The sequence below is a fragment of the Elgaria multicarinata genome, chromosome 16, assembly GCF_023053635.1.
Source record: "Elgaria multicarinata webbii isolate HBS135686 ecotype San Diego chromosome 16, rElgMul1.1.pri, whole genome shotgun sequence".
Taxonomy (NCBI): Eukaryota; Metazoa; Chordata; class Lepidosauria; order Squamata; family Anguidae; genus Elgaria; species Elgaria multicarinata.
The window spans coordinates 18,318,172-18,336,451 of record NC_086186.1 but is presented as its reverse complement, the minus strand read 5'-3'; the positions used below and the strand labels follow the sequence as shown (position 1 = coordinate 18,336,451).

General features: G+C 46.3%; 1 protein-coding gene across 2 annotated transcripts in view; it reads left to right on the top strand.

The window, feature by feature from the left end:
- The window catches only part of ARNT2 (aryl hydrocarbon receptor nuclear translocator 2), a 135,900-nt gene that overhangs the window by 32,249 nt on the left and 85,371 nt on the right, over positions 1-18,280 (top strand). For both annotated transcript variants that reach the window (XM_063142556.1, XM_063142554.1), the window contains exons 4-5: positions 6,518-6,731; positions 7,464-7,677. In XM_063142556.1, the coding sequence (XP_062998626.1) occupies positions 6,518-6,731; positions 7,464-7,677 (428 nt within the window). The remainder of the gene's footprint in view (positions 1-6,517; positions 6,732-7,463; positions 7,678-18,280) is intronic.

The following is an 18,280-nucleotide window of genomic DNA, read 5'->3' as shown; positions in this document are numbered from 1 at the left end:
GTGAGTGTTGTTCTTTTTTTTTTAAAAAAAAAACTATGGCTCAATCAAGGAAGCAAGTTAAACTCAGATGATTTAAATTGGTCTACCGAGATGGTTCACGAAGTTGTTTACATTTTAATAGCAGTGCTGTCACTCAAGGAATGGCATATTATAGTACAATCCTATTCATGTCTACTTGGAAGTAAGTCCCATTGAGTTCAATGTGGTTTACTCCAAGGTAAGTGGCTATAGAATTACAGCCGTAGCCATTGAAACATGTGAGTTTAAATTGATCAAATCCATATTCATCTTCAGGTGGGAAAACAATTGTTTGGAAGAAGGGAAACACACAAATAAGAAAATTAGAAGACCCATACTGGATCAGACCTAAGGTCCATTCAGTCCAACGTTCTGTTGAACATTGCTTGACACAGTACAAAATGTAAAAAAAATAACAAAGTGTTCTTATTGCAGGCTTGCACGCTGAATTCTTTTAGATGATTCATGCATATGTCACATCAGAAATCCCTTGAGACGAGGCATTCCCATTTTTTCATATACCTGCAGGGAATGCCTCTTCTGTGTTGGTCCTTGACATCCCAAGTTTTTTTTAATAAGTATTTTTATTTTACAACTTTTAAATCGCTGCACATATAACTAATTAATCCAGGTATGGGCAGAAAGTCATTCTGGATTTACTGATAGATTGCTGGGTGATCTGCAGTAGATCACCAAGGATTCTGATTCCCAGTTGTTTAGCAATATCAGCAACAATAACAGTTCCCTTCTTCCCTAAATTATACTACTGAAGTGAAGAAAGTTTAGGGTGACCAGGAACCAATTTTTATGTGGAAGGATTAAGAGCTCTGTTAACTTCTGGAATTCAAAAACAAATTCCTGCGCTCAGAATTCTTAATTTTAAGTGTTTGCACCAGGTTGGTGAATCATGGAGTTTCAGGGCAGGAGGATCAAGATAGATCCTGGAAGACTACAGTCTGCCTACAGCCCTATTTTTAGTATTCTACTTTTTAAAAAATAATAATAATTTATACTCTGCCTTTCAGTTCCAAAATGGAAGAGCTCAAATTGGTAGATTGATTGGATGCTAGGATATATTTTTTTTCCTATATGCTGGCAAACCACAGTGCTGCAATCTATCGGGCTGTTCTCGAAAGCAAGTCAGAATGACCAGGGTGTCTCCCGTAATATGTCAAACTCTCTAAGCGTTTATGGCTTTGCTTTTATTGCCCTGTTCCTCCCACAACCTGCATCAGCAGTTCCTCTTGAAATAAATGGAATGACAAAGCAATATTTATACGCATAGTTTCCCTGGAGTTCTTCTGTCAGTCAGCTGCATGTATCAGTTTCAGTTTTATGCACTGTAGTGTTAAAAAATATTCTTGATGAAAAAAGCATCTTGCCTGTTGGTTCTGAAATTCAAGAATGCTAGATCGTTCATTTATTGGATTAAATTGTGTCATCATGGCAAAGGCTGAAATGTTTCCCAGTCTTTTTTGGGGGGTGGGTGGTTGTGGCTAGAGAGAAGTTGTTTATTAAAAATCCATATGCTGTGTACTTCAATGTGATATCACAACCAGATGTGTGAATGACAACAGTGAGTGTCCCACAATGGCAGCTGCACATACAGGGCCTTTGGAGATGTAATCTTCAAGCCTAGTTTAGTGCTGTTCTCATGAGATTGGAGAAGCATCATAGACTCAAACTCTCTCCTCTCCTCCGCTGGAGCAGCTGCGAGGCGGAGATCCGAACCATCTACTTCCGCTTCTAATCTAACCACGGTTCCCCGTTACAGCTAAACTCACTGGAACTTGGTTAGTTTTAAAGTATGGTTCAAACAAGCCAGGATCAAACTATACTTTAGGATCCTGGCTCATTTACGAACCATAATTTAAACCAGGAGGGGTCAATTTCGGGAGGTCGAGGGGTCGTTTTTGTCCCCTGACCGCATTTGACAAAACTAATTGGTAATTTCTTGGGGGGTGGGGGGAGGGAATGGCATCCGTAGCTGCTATGGAATGTCAAAAGGGTCAAACTTAGCTTCCCTACAAACACAAGCAAGCTAAATTTGTCCATATTGGCACTCCGTAGTGCTACAGATGCCATTTCCCCCTAAGGTGTGTGTGTGTGCTGGGGACGTGGTGGTGGCAGAAGCTGCACGCTGCCCACTTGTGGTTTAAACTAACCACAGTTTCCTGAATTAACATGGAAAGGGGAGCTGCACTTGTTTTAAAAACAGGAACAAAAGTTTCTGATTTCCTTCTCACGGCTGCCCTACAGGAGGGGAGAGGGGAGCTCTGGGAGGCTCATTCAGGTAATGTTGAACTATGGATTAGCATTACATGTGAACTGGCCCATTGTAAGACTACTGTTAGAGTGTAGACGTCTGTATGGGCATATAAATGTGGCCTTTCCCAATTCTGTTATCATGATAGATCCCAGTAAAACTTTTTTAATTTTATTTTTTTACCATGTTGTTGTTTTCTTTTACAGGTATGACGTTCAAATCTCTGGTGATAAGGAAAAGTACGCAAGGTAGGCGTTGAAAGAACAGTGAGGGATAACCCCATCCTAACCAAGAGCCAAACGCGTCAGTCTTCCTTTCGCTTCTTAGCTTAGAGAGTTCGTCTTCCTCTCGCTTCCCTTTCGGGCAGTTAAAATAATGGCTGATTCAGCAAAGGAGAAAAATAGGAGAAAAGAAGCCACCAGAAAAGGGCAAACTTGGATCGATCTCTTTTGTGAAATGAAAACTGTTGGTAATAGAGCCAGGACTGATGCATTTCTAGGGAAGAATGCAAACCGTGGTTACAGCTCCTCTATTAAGCGGATTACTCTGGAGTGAGTAGCTGGAGCATTGCAGGCTGTGCGTACATATTGGCCTCAATCCAGGGAACAGCTGCCTGCAATCCAGGCCCTTCCTTTGAGGATGCACACTCCCGTCGGTATAGCAGGGCTGTTAGAAATGTTTATCGATCGTTAAAGATGTTGATCCCTGTCTGATCCCCGGAGAACTGCTTCCCGTCAAAATAGACATTCCTGGGCTTGATGGACAAGTAGTCTGACCTGTACAAGGCAGCTTGCCATGTTCAAGTTGAAACCATTTAATATAAAAACAAGCTATAAAAACAACAAATTTCGCATCACAGATAAACAAAAGTGCAGCGTTGAATAACAATAGATTTAGCCAGTAAGTCATTAACTGCTGTTTGAAAGGTTGGGCAAAGAGGGCAGGCTTGGCCTGGCATCTGAAAGATAGCAACTTTGCCCAGGAGAGGGAATTGTAAAACCAGGGGAATTCTAAAACCATAGAAAAAGGTCTCCCACTGATAGTCACATGCCTAATTGCCAAAAGCAGAAGCACTGGTATAGGTGTTTCGGATTAAGATTTGTATTGATCTTGGGGGGGCTGTTCACACAATCCGCTAACCCACACTTCAGTGGTTGAGTGTGGGTTGGTTTGAACTGTGGCTTGTTTGTCGAATCATGGGTTTGCGTGTTGTCTGACGTTTTTGGCAGGGTGGGTTCTCGAGTGGTCTCAACGCAGCCCGGGTGGTTTGTAAACAGTGCAGAGTGGCTTTTGAACCTCCCTGAACAACCCAACAACAAACCATGGGTTCTCAAGGTAGCTTGTTCGAGAAAAATAAGCCACGCTGCACGGTTAACAAGCCACCTGGGCTGAGTTCAGACAACACACTAACATGGTTTCAGACATGCCAAAAACGTCAGACAACACGCTAACCCATGATTCGACAAACAAGCCACAGTTCAAAACAACTAACTCACAATAACTGAGTGTGGGTTAGCGTGTTGTGCAAACAGCGCCCCCAAGTGTGTCCCATCTGCTGTGGATGTTGCAGTGGGGACCTCATGTCCAAGTGTGCGCCTGGTTTAGGAACTGTCTTCTGTCTCCACATTGTGGATAGCTGAAATGATCACAGCGTAGTCTCTTCCGTACATCTCGCGAGTCGCCCTCTAGCCGGATGTGGATGAGGGGTTTCTTGGAGGCCCACGATTTGCTAGGCACCAGATGCCGAACGTAGCGAGTGGCGCACCGAACCACGTCTAGTGTCTGCAGCAGAGACGTCATCTGCGGTGTCTGAGCACATCTTTGCTTGCAGGCCTCTGTGCCGTTTGAAGTATCACTGAATGCTTGGACCTTGAGGGCGCGTCAGTAGTCCTATTCCACAGAGGGATCACAGAGCATATATGGTGGCTAAGTATGCACTCTGAGCATTCACACATGCAGAGGTACCAAGAGGTACAATCACTTTCACTCTCATATATACACACATTACAAGTTCCATAATGCATCAGTGACCTCTGTGAAAAATTGGAAACATTTGTTAAAAGGGATAATGACCTATTTCTGTATTGATCTTTTGTTAAAAACCAAACAAGCTGCCAGACTTTATGCTTCCGGAAGTGTGGATGGCGACGCCTGCAGAAACTTCGCAAGTCAGGGATGGTTGAATAATTCCTTGCCTCCTCCCTCTGATTATAACGTAACAAGAAGCAAATGTGAATGAGATCCGTCGTAACAGTTGTCGAATTTCTGCATGCTGCAGATTCGGCTTTTCTTGGAGCAGAATGTGCGTTGCCTGGGCCTAAAGAATGCATAACGTTAATTTATTTTTATTTTTTTACCAAAGCAATAGCCCGCTTAGCTGTGAACTTAACCTTTCTTTGCACTGAGATAAGATTTTGCTGAGAAGATTGGCTCAAACAAGGGAAGGGCGTCACGTAGAGTCAAATTAACGAGTCTCGTTTAGAAGGAGAATGGGGTGGAAAACGGTTGAATTACTGGTTGGTGCTCCAAACCAAACCAAACCAATGGCCACTAGTAGCACATCCAGTTTATAAACTTCTAGATTTAAAAATGTAAAATTCATAGATTTCCAAATAACTAACATACGCGTTTACATTTTAAAATCTGTTTTATATCATTTTTAAATCTGTAAGTTTATAAACTAGACGGACTTTTGGTGGTCATTTCTTTTGGAGCGCGGTCTCATGGACATCACATCACCTGCATGTCGTTTGATTCCTTGTTGGTTTCAAAGCGTCGGTTTCCAGCCTTGGAATCCTGCATACTCCGTTTGAAACTCTTGGTGCTTCCGCCGTCCCAAGCTCGGATTGGGCTTGAAGTGGGGCGGGGCCCCAAGCGTTCAACCGTTCCTTGCCCTGATGCAGAGCTCCAGGTGTACTCCAGTGCACACGTGGAGCCCCCCGGCCTGCAGAGATCCACCCCGTTCGTTTCGGTGGAGGAGGGAGATCTGCCCGCGCAGAGAAATGTGACCGTGGAACTGCTTCCTCCATTGCAACTTCAGGCTCCGTGGGCAGGGGGGCCCCAAGTGTTCGCCTGTGCCTGTCAGAAATCAGTAGGTTTGGGGTTGCTTGCCTTTGCTTTCCCAGCTGGCAGAATGGAAGACCGATAATGCGTTGCCTTTGTCGCGCACTTCTATGTCCCCGGAGGGAAAGTGCTGCGGTAAGGGGAAAGTATTATTCACAAGAAAAATGGCATGACCGTGATGGGCAGAGAAAGAGTTAGAACCTTGCAGGGCCCCGGGATTGTGGGGAAGGGGAGAGAGGCAAGGATCCTCACTCACAAGACTCCTTCTTGGTGGAAATTGAACCTCCCGTTGTCAAAAGTTGGGGGAGGCTCTTGTTCCACGGATGTCACTTCTTTTCCTAAGATGGGATGGAAACCTGTAATGCAGAGGTGGGGAACCATGAGCCCATGGGCCAAATTTGGCCTTCCTTGGATTCTAGTCAGGTCCTCCAGATGGCCACACCCCTTGGCTTTCGTTGAGTTTTCTTGGCTTTTGTTGAGTTTCCCCCCCGTTCTAAACAATTGTAATGCCTCTCCTTAGTTGCTGGCAGTAAGAGCTTTAAGCTTTAATATGCTGAGGGGCGGGTTGTTTTTGGCCCCACCTCTTGCCTTTGCCTCCCCAACCCCACCCACCACTGGAATGCATCCCCTGAGAGCTTCTCTGGCATTGAATTCAATTTCCTTTGGGCTGAAAAAGGTTCCCCACTCCTGGTGGCTGTTAGACTCTGATTCCCATCAGCCATAGCCAGCAGCCAGGGATGATGGGAGTTGTAGTCCAACAACTACTGGCAGGCTGCAGGTTCCTCACCCATGCCATAATGGGAGAAATGCAGGCCCACCATTGGGTTGATGTCTAAAAATGCCAAACTAAAATCCAATCCACCTGCAGATTACAGCAGTGGTACAGTTCAATCCTATACCTGTCTGCTCTGGAGTAAGAACCACTGCGTTCAATGGGACTTACTCCCAGGTCAGGGTGTCTGATTGCAGCCTTCCTTCCTGAAGTCCCATAGAAGTGAATGGGAGCCCTTCATTGCCATTGTCCTTGGGTTCCATTTCTTGGGCACGCTGGCGTGTGACGCAAACCCTCTGAATCCCCTCTGAGTGACTGTAACGATTTCCAAGCACTGCATCTTTTACCGACAGCATCTCGCTTTCTCTCTCGGTTTGCTCCTTCTCATGTGCGTTTAGGGAGAACCATAGTGAGATCGAGAGACGCAGGAGGAACAAGATGACGCAGTACATCACCGAGCTCTCTGACATGGTGCCCACCTGCAGCGCCTTGGCGCGCAAACCTGACAAGCTGACCATTCTCCGCATGGCAGTGTCACACATGAAGTCCATGAGGGGCACTGGGAACAAATCTACCGATGGAGCATATAAGCCTTCTTTCCTGACCGAGCAGGTGGGTGGCTTTATAAAAAAAATGACGGCAGCAACAAATCCGCAGCTTCTAAAACGTTAGAACCGTGGACGCAACGCAGCAGGGCAGCGTCATAAAACACCGTCATAAAACCCACTAAAAACACCTAAAAAGTGAGCAGCTAAAATAGGTTTCCAGCTGGTGCGGAAAGGAAAGCAGAGCCGCCGCTGAGCAAACCTCCCGCGGGGATAGAATTCCAGACGTTGGGTACCACCACGGAAAAGACCATGCCTCTCTTGTCTCTGCCCACATCATCACCACCAGGGTCAATTTTGATTTGTTCTGAAATGGACGTCCGGGTGAGCAAACGGGTAGGCATAGAGGCTTACCTTTTGGGCGGTAGTGCTCCTTACTGCAGCCGTTCCCGGCGGCTGCCATTTTATTTACCCAGAATGCCCTGGATGCTGTGGGGTTCTGGAGGCGGAGTGGCAGCCACGAACGGGGGCGGCAGGTACATTGGAGCGCATAAAAGCTCAAGAACCTTGAAACGAAGTGAAATACAAACCTGGCGAATGGGAACGACCAAGTTAAAAAAAAAATCACCAATAAAATAAAATGAAACTGGAGCTGTAATGTATATATTTTGAAACGAAAGCAGGGCTTGCTAACGAAAACAAATGGTGTTGTAAAACTGCCACAGAGCGCTGTTTAGAACCTGGCAAACATTTGGCCGTCCAGCTCCTAAATGTTTGTATCTCTCTCTTCTCGGCAAAGGAATTGAAGCATCTCATCCTCGAAGCTGCGGACGGATTTCTCTTTGTCGTGGCTGCCGAAACGGGCCGAGTGATCTACGTCTCTGATTCCGTCACTCCCGTTCTGAACCAGCCGCAGTCGGAGTGGTTTGGCAGTACCCTCTATGAGCAGGTTCATCCCGACGACGTGGAGAAGTTGAGGGAGCAGCTTTGCACGTCGGAGAACTCCATGACAGGTCAGCTGCCTTTCGGGGGGCGCCTTTCCTTGCTCTGGGTTACTTTTTCTTGAGTCCAGGGCTAGATCTACGCTACGGCTTTATAGCGGCATTGAAGTGCACCTGATAACTGTTGGGACACATTCTACATTCCATATACTGCTTTCATCACATTCTATCCTGCCTTTTATTCCACATTCGTAATGATTTGTCACAAGATGTAGGTCTGGCCTTACTGTATTGCTATTTAAATGTAAGGGTTGTATCCATGGTTAGTCCTACTTAGAGGTTCACCTGGCAGCTACATTATACTCTTTTTCACGCCGGCTGAAGACGTTTTTATTTTCTCAGTCTTTTAACAGTTTATCATCTTAGTCTTTTAACTTTGCTTTGACACAAGGTATCGATCCGGCCTAAAAGGAGATATGCATGACTGATTTATAGCGGTATTGAAGTGCACTGATAACTGTGGGGACATATGACACATTCCATATATCACTTCCATAGTGTTCTTTCCTGCTGTTTATTCCACAATATCCAAAGTAGCGCAACAAATGTTACTGTGTGTCTTACGCGGTATAAATGTGCAAGAGGGATATTGTCGTGTTTCTCTGAAAACTCTTGCTTTCGATGGGAGACAAATAATGAGGCCTGCTAGGTAATCCACAAAGCTTTTATTAAGCAGCAAACATCTCTTCTACCTGAGGAGAGTCTAATCTCTCAGAAACTTCCTCCTAGGCAAAACTATGCAAACTAAGGGCCTTGCTAGACCTGCCGGATAAGCCGGCAGGGAGGAGGGGCAATGGCGCGCTAGAGTTAGAGCGTGCCGTCGCCAGCTTCCACACGCACGACGCAACGGGAAGCCCCGTAGCGTCGGCCATTTTTTTTTTAAAGGAGCCATGTGCGCCGGAGCTCCGCCGGAGAGAAGGTAAGTGGTTTTTTTTACAAAAATAAAGCCCCCCCCTGCTCTCCCTGTCCCTGATTCCCCCCCTGCCTGCTCGCTCGTCCTCCCCCCATCCGCCAGGCCTGATCCCGTCCCCGATCTTCTCCCCCGCCTTGCCAGGCCCGTCCCCAATCTTCGCTTGCCATCCCCGATGTCCGGCTTTCCCCCCCCCTCTCCTGGCGGGTCCAGCCTTCCCCCTGCCCCTCTCCCCAGCCCCCGGGATCCCCCCCTGTGCCCAGTCCGTAGCTTTTCCCGGCTGCTCGCGAGCAGCCGCAAAAAGCCACGGACCCTGCTAGACGTTCCGCAGCCCTGGCCTCAGGCCGGGGCTGCGGAAAAGCCGGGCCATAAGCGAATTTGCTTATGCCGGCTTAAGACAGGCTTCAGCGCGGCCTGACCCCGGATTCCCCTGTGCGTCATCTGGATGCACAGGAGGGAAACCGGGCCTCACACCGTGCTAACACCTGGTCTAGCAAGGCCCTAAGCAAGACAATTGTCCGACCAAGGAGAACAGGAAGCCCCTTCCCAAAGGCCCGTAACTTCAGAGAGCCTGGTGTGGAGGCAGGTTCTGGTGCAATCCTAGTCAGACCGACTTTCTCATGCCTTCCTTCCGCTCTGTGCGTTTTAGCTTCCGGCGGACCCTAGCATCAGCTAGTTTGTTGGGGCACTCTCCTCTGGAAGAAACCTCACTTCCCACTGAGTGTGTAGAATTTGGCCTTGAGGAGATAAGCTCTGGAGAGGGCTGACTCCCAGCTGGTGAATCGCCCTTGAGAGCTTCCTCCCTCACTGGTACAAACTGGCTGGTGTCTGCACCGCCTCCTCTAGGTCCGAATCTGATTCTGATTGATTACCTGAAACACCTTCTCCCAAAAGAGGGGCAGTAGAGTTAGACTTGACAGATATAGTGTTACCATGATGGGATTGTAATGCTTTTGACACAAGGTGTAGATCTGGTCTATTCAGAATCCTTAAAAAAAAAAAAACCACCAACCAAACAAGTTGGATAAAGTTTTCCAAATGGCACTTCAGTGGGCTTTGGCAATTTCCCATATTTACAGTTTGGATGTAAACACCACCCCTGGGTCTCCAACATGGTGCTCAAAGACACTTCTCTTGGCACCCACTTTTTTAAGCACTTCGTTTCAAAACTTGAACAACATAATGACTGGGTTTGCACAATCGCCACAGCCCACTGTAGCTACGTTTATTTTGAAGAGGAAGCAGCTGAAAGACCCGGATGTGGAAGGTGATTATTATTATTATTACCCATATTTCTTCGATTCTAAGACGCCATCGATTCTAAGATGCACCCCATTTTTACAGATGTTTATTTGGGAAAAAATGGCATCTTAGAATCGAAGAAATACTTCCCTCACCGCCCAGCCAACGGGTGACCAACTGTCAGGATTTCCCCGGATTTGTCCTGGTTTTTGTTCTTTCCATGGTGTCGGGGGATTTTCTATAATTTTCAATAATGTCCTGGAATGACACACCTTCCCCTTTAAGGCTGCCATTAGCATGGCAGGAGGGAATGACATGCTTTCTTGAGGCACATCATTCCCCCAACCCGAGCTCCAATGGAGGTCTTAAAGGGGAAAGTGGGTCATTCGTGGACATTATAGAAAAGGCCCCAATTGGAGTGGATGGTGGTGGTGCAGAATGAAATCCTTTCCCCTCCTCCACTCCAGTCGGGTTCTTTAAGGTGGCGGGGGAATAACGTACTTTCTGCAGGACTCAGAAAGCTGCTTCCCCACACACACGCTAGGTGTCCTCTTTTTTGGTTTCCCAAATATGGTCACCCTAGCCAACCTCCTTCCCCCCCCCCCTTGTGTTCTCTGTGAGAGAAGAAACCGGGAAGAGGGGGCGCTCGTTGAAAACAATATTTTCGGGCAGGGAGAGAGAGGAGAAGACGCGATTAAGGAGCTAAAACGCTTAACTCTCCAGTCCCGCTCTTTACTTGTCTGTGCACCAGGGGACGGCGACACATGAGTAAGTCCCATGGAAATCGATGGGACTTGCGAATAAATTTGCCTAACAAAAAACCAGGTGCTTACCCAACCAGCTCCTCCTCGCTCGCATGGCTCGAGGCTGCTGCAGGAGCTTCCTCTTTTCCTCTTACCGTATTGCTTCGATTCGAAGACGCACTCCATTTTTAGAGCTGTTTATTTAGGGGGAAAAGCGCGTCTTAGAATCGAAGACATACGGTATTATTATTATTGTTGTTCTGGTTAAATAGGTCAAGTAATACAACATACACACACACACACACAGAGTCTGTACAAATATAAATACGTGTTCCCGTCTGGGATTGAGGTTGTTTAACATTAATTAATTTAATTAGAAGGTGCTAATTCTGAGTAACTTCATTTGCACATATTCAGTACTCTTCATCTCCTCTCTCCTGGCTTCCGTTGTTCTCACACAGTGAGAACGTAAATTGTCAGCTTCTTCGCCTGTCTCCACCCGCCACACCCCGCTTTTTTTCTTTTCTTCTTAAGTGCACCGCCTAAACTAATCTCAAACTTTGCTAATATAAATATTATTGTGTTGGTGGGTTTCCCCCCCAAAAGCTGCCAGTTCAAGCATTTTGAGCTTTTGTCTTGTTTTTTCCCCAATTTGTTTGGTTTTGTAAAGCTACCAAACGTGTTGGTTTGGCCCTACGAGTGACTAATAATGCAGACGAGATAAGCTAAGGTCAATTTGGCCTTTACTTATGTGGTTTTAACAGAAATGCAGATCAGTGAGAAGAACGGGGCCGGCTGGCATTTGCTTGCTGACGGTATAATGCTGATGTAGGTAGTTTATTATTGTTGTGCTTTTTTATCTCAACTTTATTTTGGCAGCTGTTTACCCTTCAAACTGGCTGTGCTGCTAAATTTCCATCTTGGTGTGTGTGTGTGTGGCGGGAGGAGGGCTTGTCTGCCTTTCTGGATCTGTGTGCATTTCTCCCCCACCCCCACCCCCCACATCTTTTTAATGATTCCATATTCTGTTTATGGGTTTAACTTCCTTTTCCTTATGATAGTGACCCTGACACTTGGTCTGTTTTTTCTGAAAGCTTTTTTATGGTCTTCAGTTGTTAAAAAAACTAAAATTCTGGCAGATAATTTTAAAATGGCTCAGAAAGAGTGAATTCTTGGTCATTCAGGGTCACATTTGGCCGTTCAGCAATATGTGTTCCTGCTCTTTGCTGTACTGTAGGGATCAGCAACTTGTGGCCTCTGAGCTGGGATGGCTGTTTTGGGCTCCCCTTTGTTCCTCTGCTGCCTCTCCTTTTTTTGACACCCTCTTCCCTCTCTCTCTCTCCTCTGATACCCCCTTCTTTTTCACTCTCTCCTCTTTCTGAGAACCCCCTCTTCTCTTTCTGGCACCTTAACTCTCTCTCTGTCTCTCTCTCTCTCCCTCCCTCTCCTCTTTCTGACACCCGCTTCTCTCTTTTTCTCTCTCCTCTTTCTGACACCCCCTTCTCTCTCTGTCTCTTTCTCCCTTTTTCTCTCCTCTTCCTGGCACTCCTTTCTCTCTCCCCCCCTCTCTCTGTCACCCCTTCTTTCTTGCTTTCTCCTCTTTCTGACACCCCCTTCTCTCTCTGTCTCTTTCTCTTTCTCTCCTCTTTCTCTCTCCCCCTCTTTCTCTCTCTCTCTGTCACCCCCTTCTTTCTTGCTTTCTCCTCTTTCTGACACCCCCTTCTCTCTCTGTCTCTTTCTCCCTTTTTCTCTCCTCTTTCTGGCACTCTTTTCTCTCCCCCCCTCTTTCTCTCTCTCTCTCTCTCTGTCACCCCCTTCTTTCTTGCTTTCTCCTCTTTCTGACACCCCCTTCTCTCTCTGTCTCTTTCTCCCTTTTTCTCTCCTCTTTCTGGCACTCCTTTCTCTCTCCCCCCCTCTCTCTCTCTGTCACCCCTTCTTTCTTGCTTTCTCCTCTTTCTGACACCCCCTTCTCTCTCTGTCTCTTTCTCCCTTTTTCTCTCCTCCTTCTGGCACTCCTTTCTCTTCCCCCCCTCTCTCTCTCTGTCACCCCTTCTTTCTTGCTTTCTCCTCTTTCTGACACCCCCTTCTCTCTCTGTCTCTTTCTCTCTTTTTCTCTCCTCTTTCTCTCTCCCCCTCTTTCTCTCTCTCTATGTCACCCCCTTCTTTCTTGCTTTCTCCTCTTTCTGACACCCCCTTCTTTCTTGCTTTCTCCTCTTTCTGACACCCCCTTCTCTCTCCATCCTTCTTCCTCCTTGCCCAGCAGGTGGCAGGGGGCAAAAGACAGATGGCTTTTGTGGCTTGATTGCCCAATCCTATTTTAGCCTTAACCCCCCTGAATTTCTCTAAACCCCCTTTAAAGCCACCTGAGCTCATGGGCGTTGCCACATCTTGTGGCGGAGGAGAGCGAAGACCTCTTTGCTTCTGGCGAGGTCTGGCTTTGGGTCCCATCTACTCAGGAAATAGGTTCTGGCCAAGGGCTTTCCGGGTTGAGGTGGATCAGCTGAGTGGCTCCCTCACACATGAAGCCCACCTAGGCCTGACACTGCAGATGTTTAGAAAGAGAACAAAATGCCTTCTTTGTTCCAGCAGGTTTTCATGGAATCGAGTGACCCACATTTGGGACTTTTCTGGTCTGAATAACTGCTGAAAAGTTTTAATGGCTAGCACTTGGTATGTGTGTGTGTTTTTAATGGGATCATGTCACATTCTTCTTGTATGGCTTGGCAGACATGGGGAGAGAGGCAAGGTTAACAATACCAAATAAAATTATTTGGAGGGGGGGGGGGAGAGAAGAGCTCAGCCCTTGGCAACCCATTTGGGCAGCTCCAAGACCCGTTCCCTTTTCCAGGGAAACCAGCTTTTGTACAGAAGAAAAGGTCAGCAGAAGCCTTGAAAGAGGTGCATGCTGTGACAGAGCCAGCTGTTTTGCCTTTCTTCTTTCTTTTTTTAGCCTAGATTTCCACAGGCGTCCGGAGATCTGAATGTGCTCAACAGTTCTCTGCGACCAGCAGCTGTTCAGTATAAGGGCCATTTAAGGAACCACGGCGACGTTTGGATGGTGAAAGTTGTCCATTTAACTTGTAAGCTTTTCAGAATGGGTCTCAGCTTCGGCGTGGACTTCAGGAATATATGCCCTGAGTCAGCTTTTGCCAACCTGCTGCCCTTCAGACGTTTTGAAGTGCAACTCCTGTCATTCCGTGCTGACTGGGGATGATGGGAGTTGCAATCCAACCCATCTGGAGGGCCCCAGGTTGATGAACACAAAGAAGAGATCATCTCAGGTTGCTGTAATCGAATTTATTGCTGAACAACCTGACGCGTTTTGGCCTCTCGCTTTTTATTAGGCCGTCTCCAAGAGGTTGTAACAATTTCTGCAGAATTTGTTTTTACATCAAATTGTCTCGTGTTACAAAGCTTTTCAGCCGTAAATTCGTTTATAGCATCCTGAGATTATTCTCTCTTTTTGTGTTCGTCTTGGATGCTCATCCGCCTTGCACCCTTATCATCAGACAGGATGGTAAACGATGCAAAAAGGCATGAAAGAAAAATGGCTCGTGTTGAAACCGTGAAGTTTGTATTTGGTTACTGTCTTAAGGTGAATAGTGGGAGTTGGCTGCAGATATTCAGACCAGGCTCTACCAGGTGCTGAAATATAAAATACAGCTGTTTCATAGATTTCCTTGATTGATAAAAACAGAAGGAAACTAGGTAGTTTCTATATTGACAAAGCTGGAGATAGTTTTAGATAGTTTACTAGGCAAAAAAAAAAATAGTCTATGGAAGCCAAATTCGGTAGTTTGATGTAGTAGCTGGAGGGGATGTACCCTCAGAAGTGGTATAATATTCTTTTATATTGTATTTTATATCATGTTTTTATACTGTTTATTTTATACTGAATGGTTTTAATTTTTGTGAACCGCCCAGGGAGCTCCAGCTATTGGGCGGTATAAAATGCAGTAAATAAAAAATAAAAATAAAAATATGTGCAGGTCAAGGGTGGAACTATTCATTAGTATTACTTTTTAAAACTCTTTACAATCTTTAGAGACAGGCTTTTTAGTTGAAGAATGTTTACAAGTTGGCGTATGATAATTTGGAATTACAATTTCAGAACAGGTTGGACTCGATGGCCTTATAGGCCCTTTCCAGTTCTACTATTCTATGATTCTGTGATTTTATTTATTTATTTATTACAATTTTTATACCGCCCAATAGCTGAAGCTCTCTGGGCGGTTCACACAAATTAAAATCATGAAGATCGTAAAAAAACCAGCAATCTAAAAACACAAATACAAAATACAATATAAAAAGCACAACCAGGATAAAACCACACAGCAAAAATTGATATAGGTTAAAATATGGAATTAAAACAGCAAAGTTTAAATTTAAGTTAATAGATGTTAAAATACTGAGAAAATAAAAAGGTCTTCAGCTGGCGACGAAAGCAGTACAGTGTAGGCGCCAGGCGGACCTCTCTGGGGAGCTCGTTCCACAGCCGGGGTGCCACAGCGGAGAAAGCCCTCCTCCTAGTAGCCACCTGCCTCACTTCCTTTGGCAGGGGCTCACGGAGAAGGACCCCTGTGGATGATCTTAAGGTCTGGGCAGGTACATATGGGAGGAGGCGTTCCTTCAAATAACCTGGCCCAAAGCCGTTTAGAGCTTTGAATGTTAGTACCAGCACTTTGAATTGGGCCTGGACCTGGACTAGCAGCCAGTGAAGTTGTAGAAGGACTGGCATGATGTGGTCTTGCCGGCTAGTCCCTTTTAGTAGGCGGGCTGCCCTGTTTTATACCAGCTGAAGTTTCCAGACCATTTTCAAAGGCAGCCCCACGTATAACGCATTGCAGTAATCCAAACGAGAGGTTATCAGAGCATGGATAACTGTAGCTAGGCTATGAACAATCCATAGTGCAGAGAGAGATGCATAGAGCTAAACAGAATTTCTCCCCAGTGCTCAAACCAGATAGCAATCTAGGAGAATATAGTGGCTGATAATGTTGAAATCCACCAGGAGGAAGAACGCAGTGGTTAACAATTTATCTCTCCACCTCTCTCCTTGGATAGATCATCCCCAAACCTGATCTAAAGCCACTAAAATGGTCTAGTTAATACCCTTCATTCAACTTCAAGAAGCACAGAGCTACTGCCAAAAAAAGAAGCCCTGTGTCAAATCCCCCCCTTCATTTTATGTATAGTACAACTTTATACAGTGTCTAGCCAGGGTTTTCAGACAGAAGTCTTTCTAGCCCTACCTAGAGATGCCAGGATTGAACTGGGACCTTCTGGTTGTAAAGTAGGTGTTCTGCCATTGAGCCCAGCCCCCCTTTCCTCTAGCAAACCAGTACACTGAGCTTTCTTCCCAACGACAGTGTGGGATAACAGGCTCCAAGGCTGATTGTAGGTTTGATGTGATGCAGGTTAAGGGAAGAGCCATACATGTGCTTGTGTGGATTCTGGGTTTGTTTATTTGTTTAAGGAATTTTATCCCCCCCCCTTTTCTTTTCTTAATAATAATGCACAAAACAGCTTAGAGCAAAATTTTAAATCATAATAATAATAACAGAAAAGGTTCCACCACTAAAAAGGACCTGTCCCACCTACCAAAATGCTGTTCCACAACCGGGGAGGGATATGGAGCATGGGTTCTGAAGAGAAGATGGAGGGGAGACATGATAGCACTCTTCAAATACTTAAAAGGTTGTCACACAGAGGAGGGCCAGGATCTCTTCTCGATCCTCCAAGAGTGCAGGACACGGAATAACGGGCTCAAGTTAAAGGAAGCCAGATTCCGTCTGGACATCAGGAAAAACTTTCTGACTGTTAGAGCAGTGCGACGGTGGAATCAGTTACCTAGGGAGGTTGTGGGCTCTCCCACACTAGAGGCATTCAAGAGGCAGCTGGACAAGGATCTGTCAGGGATGCTTTAGGGTGGATTCCTACATTGAGCAGGGGGTTGGACTTGATGGCCTTGTAGGCCCCTTCCAAATCTGCTATTCTATGATTCTATGATTCTATGATCTAAATGAGTAAAAGCATTCATGGACAGGAGAGGATCCTTTAAGGCTAGATGACAATGTGTATGAATCTGTAGGAGTGCTACTCATGTCTGTCTGTCTGTCTCTCTCTCTCTCTCTCTCTCTCTCTCTCTCACACACACACACACACACACACACACCACAAACACACACACAAAAAGCCATGGGGGAAGTTAGGGTTATCCCAACTTTGTCCTTCCTTTACAACAGGCCACTGGTTTTTTGAAAACTTCCGGGGGTGGGGGGAAGTCTTTCTAATCAGTAATTTTAATCTATGATTTATGCCATCTGCGTTAATTCTGGAGCAAAGCAATGCGGTGTTGGTGGTTTTGGGTGAACTTTTCCCCTAATCAAGCTTGCGGTTTGCACTGTCTCCTCTGAGAAATTTCGATAGCTTTAAGTTTCAGGAAAACAGATGATCAAAGACAGAAACTATCTGTGCCTTTCCCCCCCCCCCTCCCTATTGTGCAACTGAAAGCCATGACTAAGCAGATTTGCCCGATCTTATTTTGCTTGGCATGAACGTGATTGCGTTCCCCCATTTACACGAGTTATTCTGCGAAGAGCCAAAACAGGAAATAAGCTTTTTATAATGGAAACAGTCATAGGGAGAGGGCTGGTTCATTTTTATTAGGTGCTTTTATTGAATTAAGGAGCAGAAGTGCTGCGGTGACTCTGCACGATACAGCCATCGACGGTAATGCTGGAACCGGAGCCTTGCAAGGCGACGGGAGTTTGCAGAGATCAGGATAACAGGAGAAACCTGCCGTTCAGAAGCTATCACATCTGCAGATGTTGATAGCTTCAGCAGCTGTGCTCGGGTTCAGTTTTATGTCCAGTTGCAAGGAATGCTGGTAACAAGCAAAGTTCGCACAGCCGGAGAGAATCCAGATGTTGCTGATGGAGTCAGATTGTCTGTCCGTGATGGAAGATTAATTAATCAGCAAAGCAGCTGTGAATCAACGCGTGACATCAGACCAGAAATAGGATGCAGTGGAATTGCAGTGGGGTGGGGGGGGGTATTTCTACATAAGCACTTTTAGTCGTGGTTGAATAAATAACACCAGAGATGGGAATTTAAAAATAGTCCTGTTGTCCTTTTTAAAGATCAAATAAGGCCTTATTATTCTTTGTCCTTAAGTATTGTTTGGGGCTGTGCAAAAGACAGCTGTTTCTACAGGCCTTGATTCTGCTCCCCAGTGTCACTTCCAGATGTTGGCCGCGTTCGGACCTAACGGCAAGCGAGAAAGCCTGAGGATTCCAGCTTACTGTTGAAGAGCCACCGGTTTGGGCACGCTGCCCAATCGCTCCCGTTCGGCTCCTCCCACCAGCAGGGGGGAATCTGCATGTCGTTCTCAGGGTGCTTCCATTCGCCCCCAGTGCACCCCGAAAACGATTGTGTAACTTGCCTTTGGAAGAGCCGAGGAAGAAGCGTCCTTGCCGGCGCTGCCACCCACAGACCTCCTCGCCGGCTGGGACGGAGAGCTCGGGGGAAGAAGGCGGGGTGGAGAGCTTCTTCCGCTCTCCACCCCGCTTTCTTCTGCCGAGCTCTCTGAGCCGGCCGGCGAGGAGGGAGTTGGGTGGCGGCGGCGCCAGTGGCGCCAGCAAGGACGCTTCTTCCTCGGCTCTTTTACAGGCAAGTTACACGATCGTTTTGGGGGTGCACTGGGGGCGGATGGAAGCGC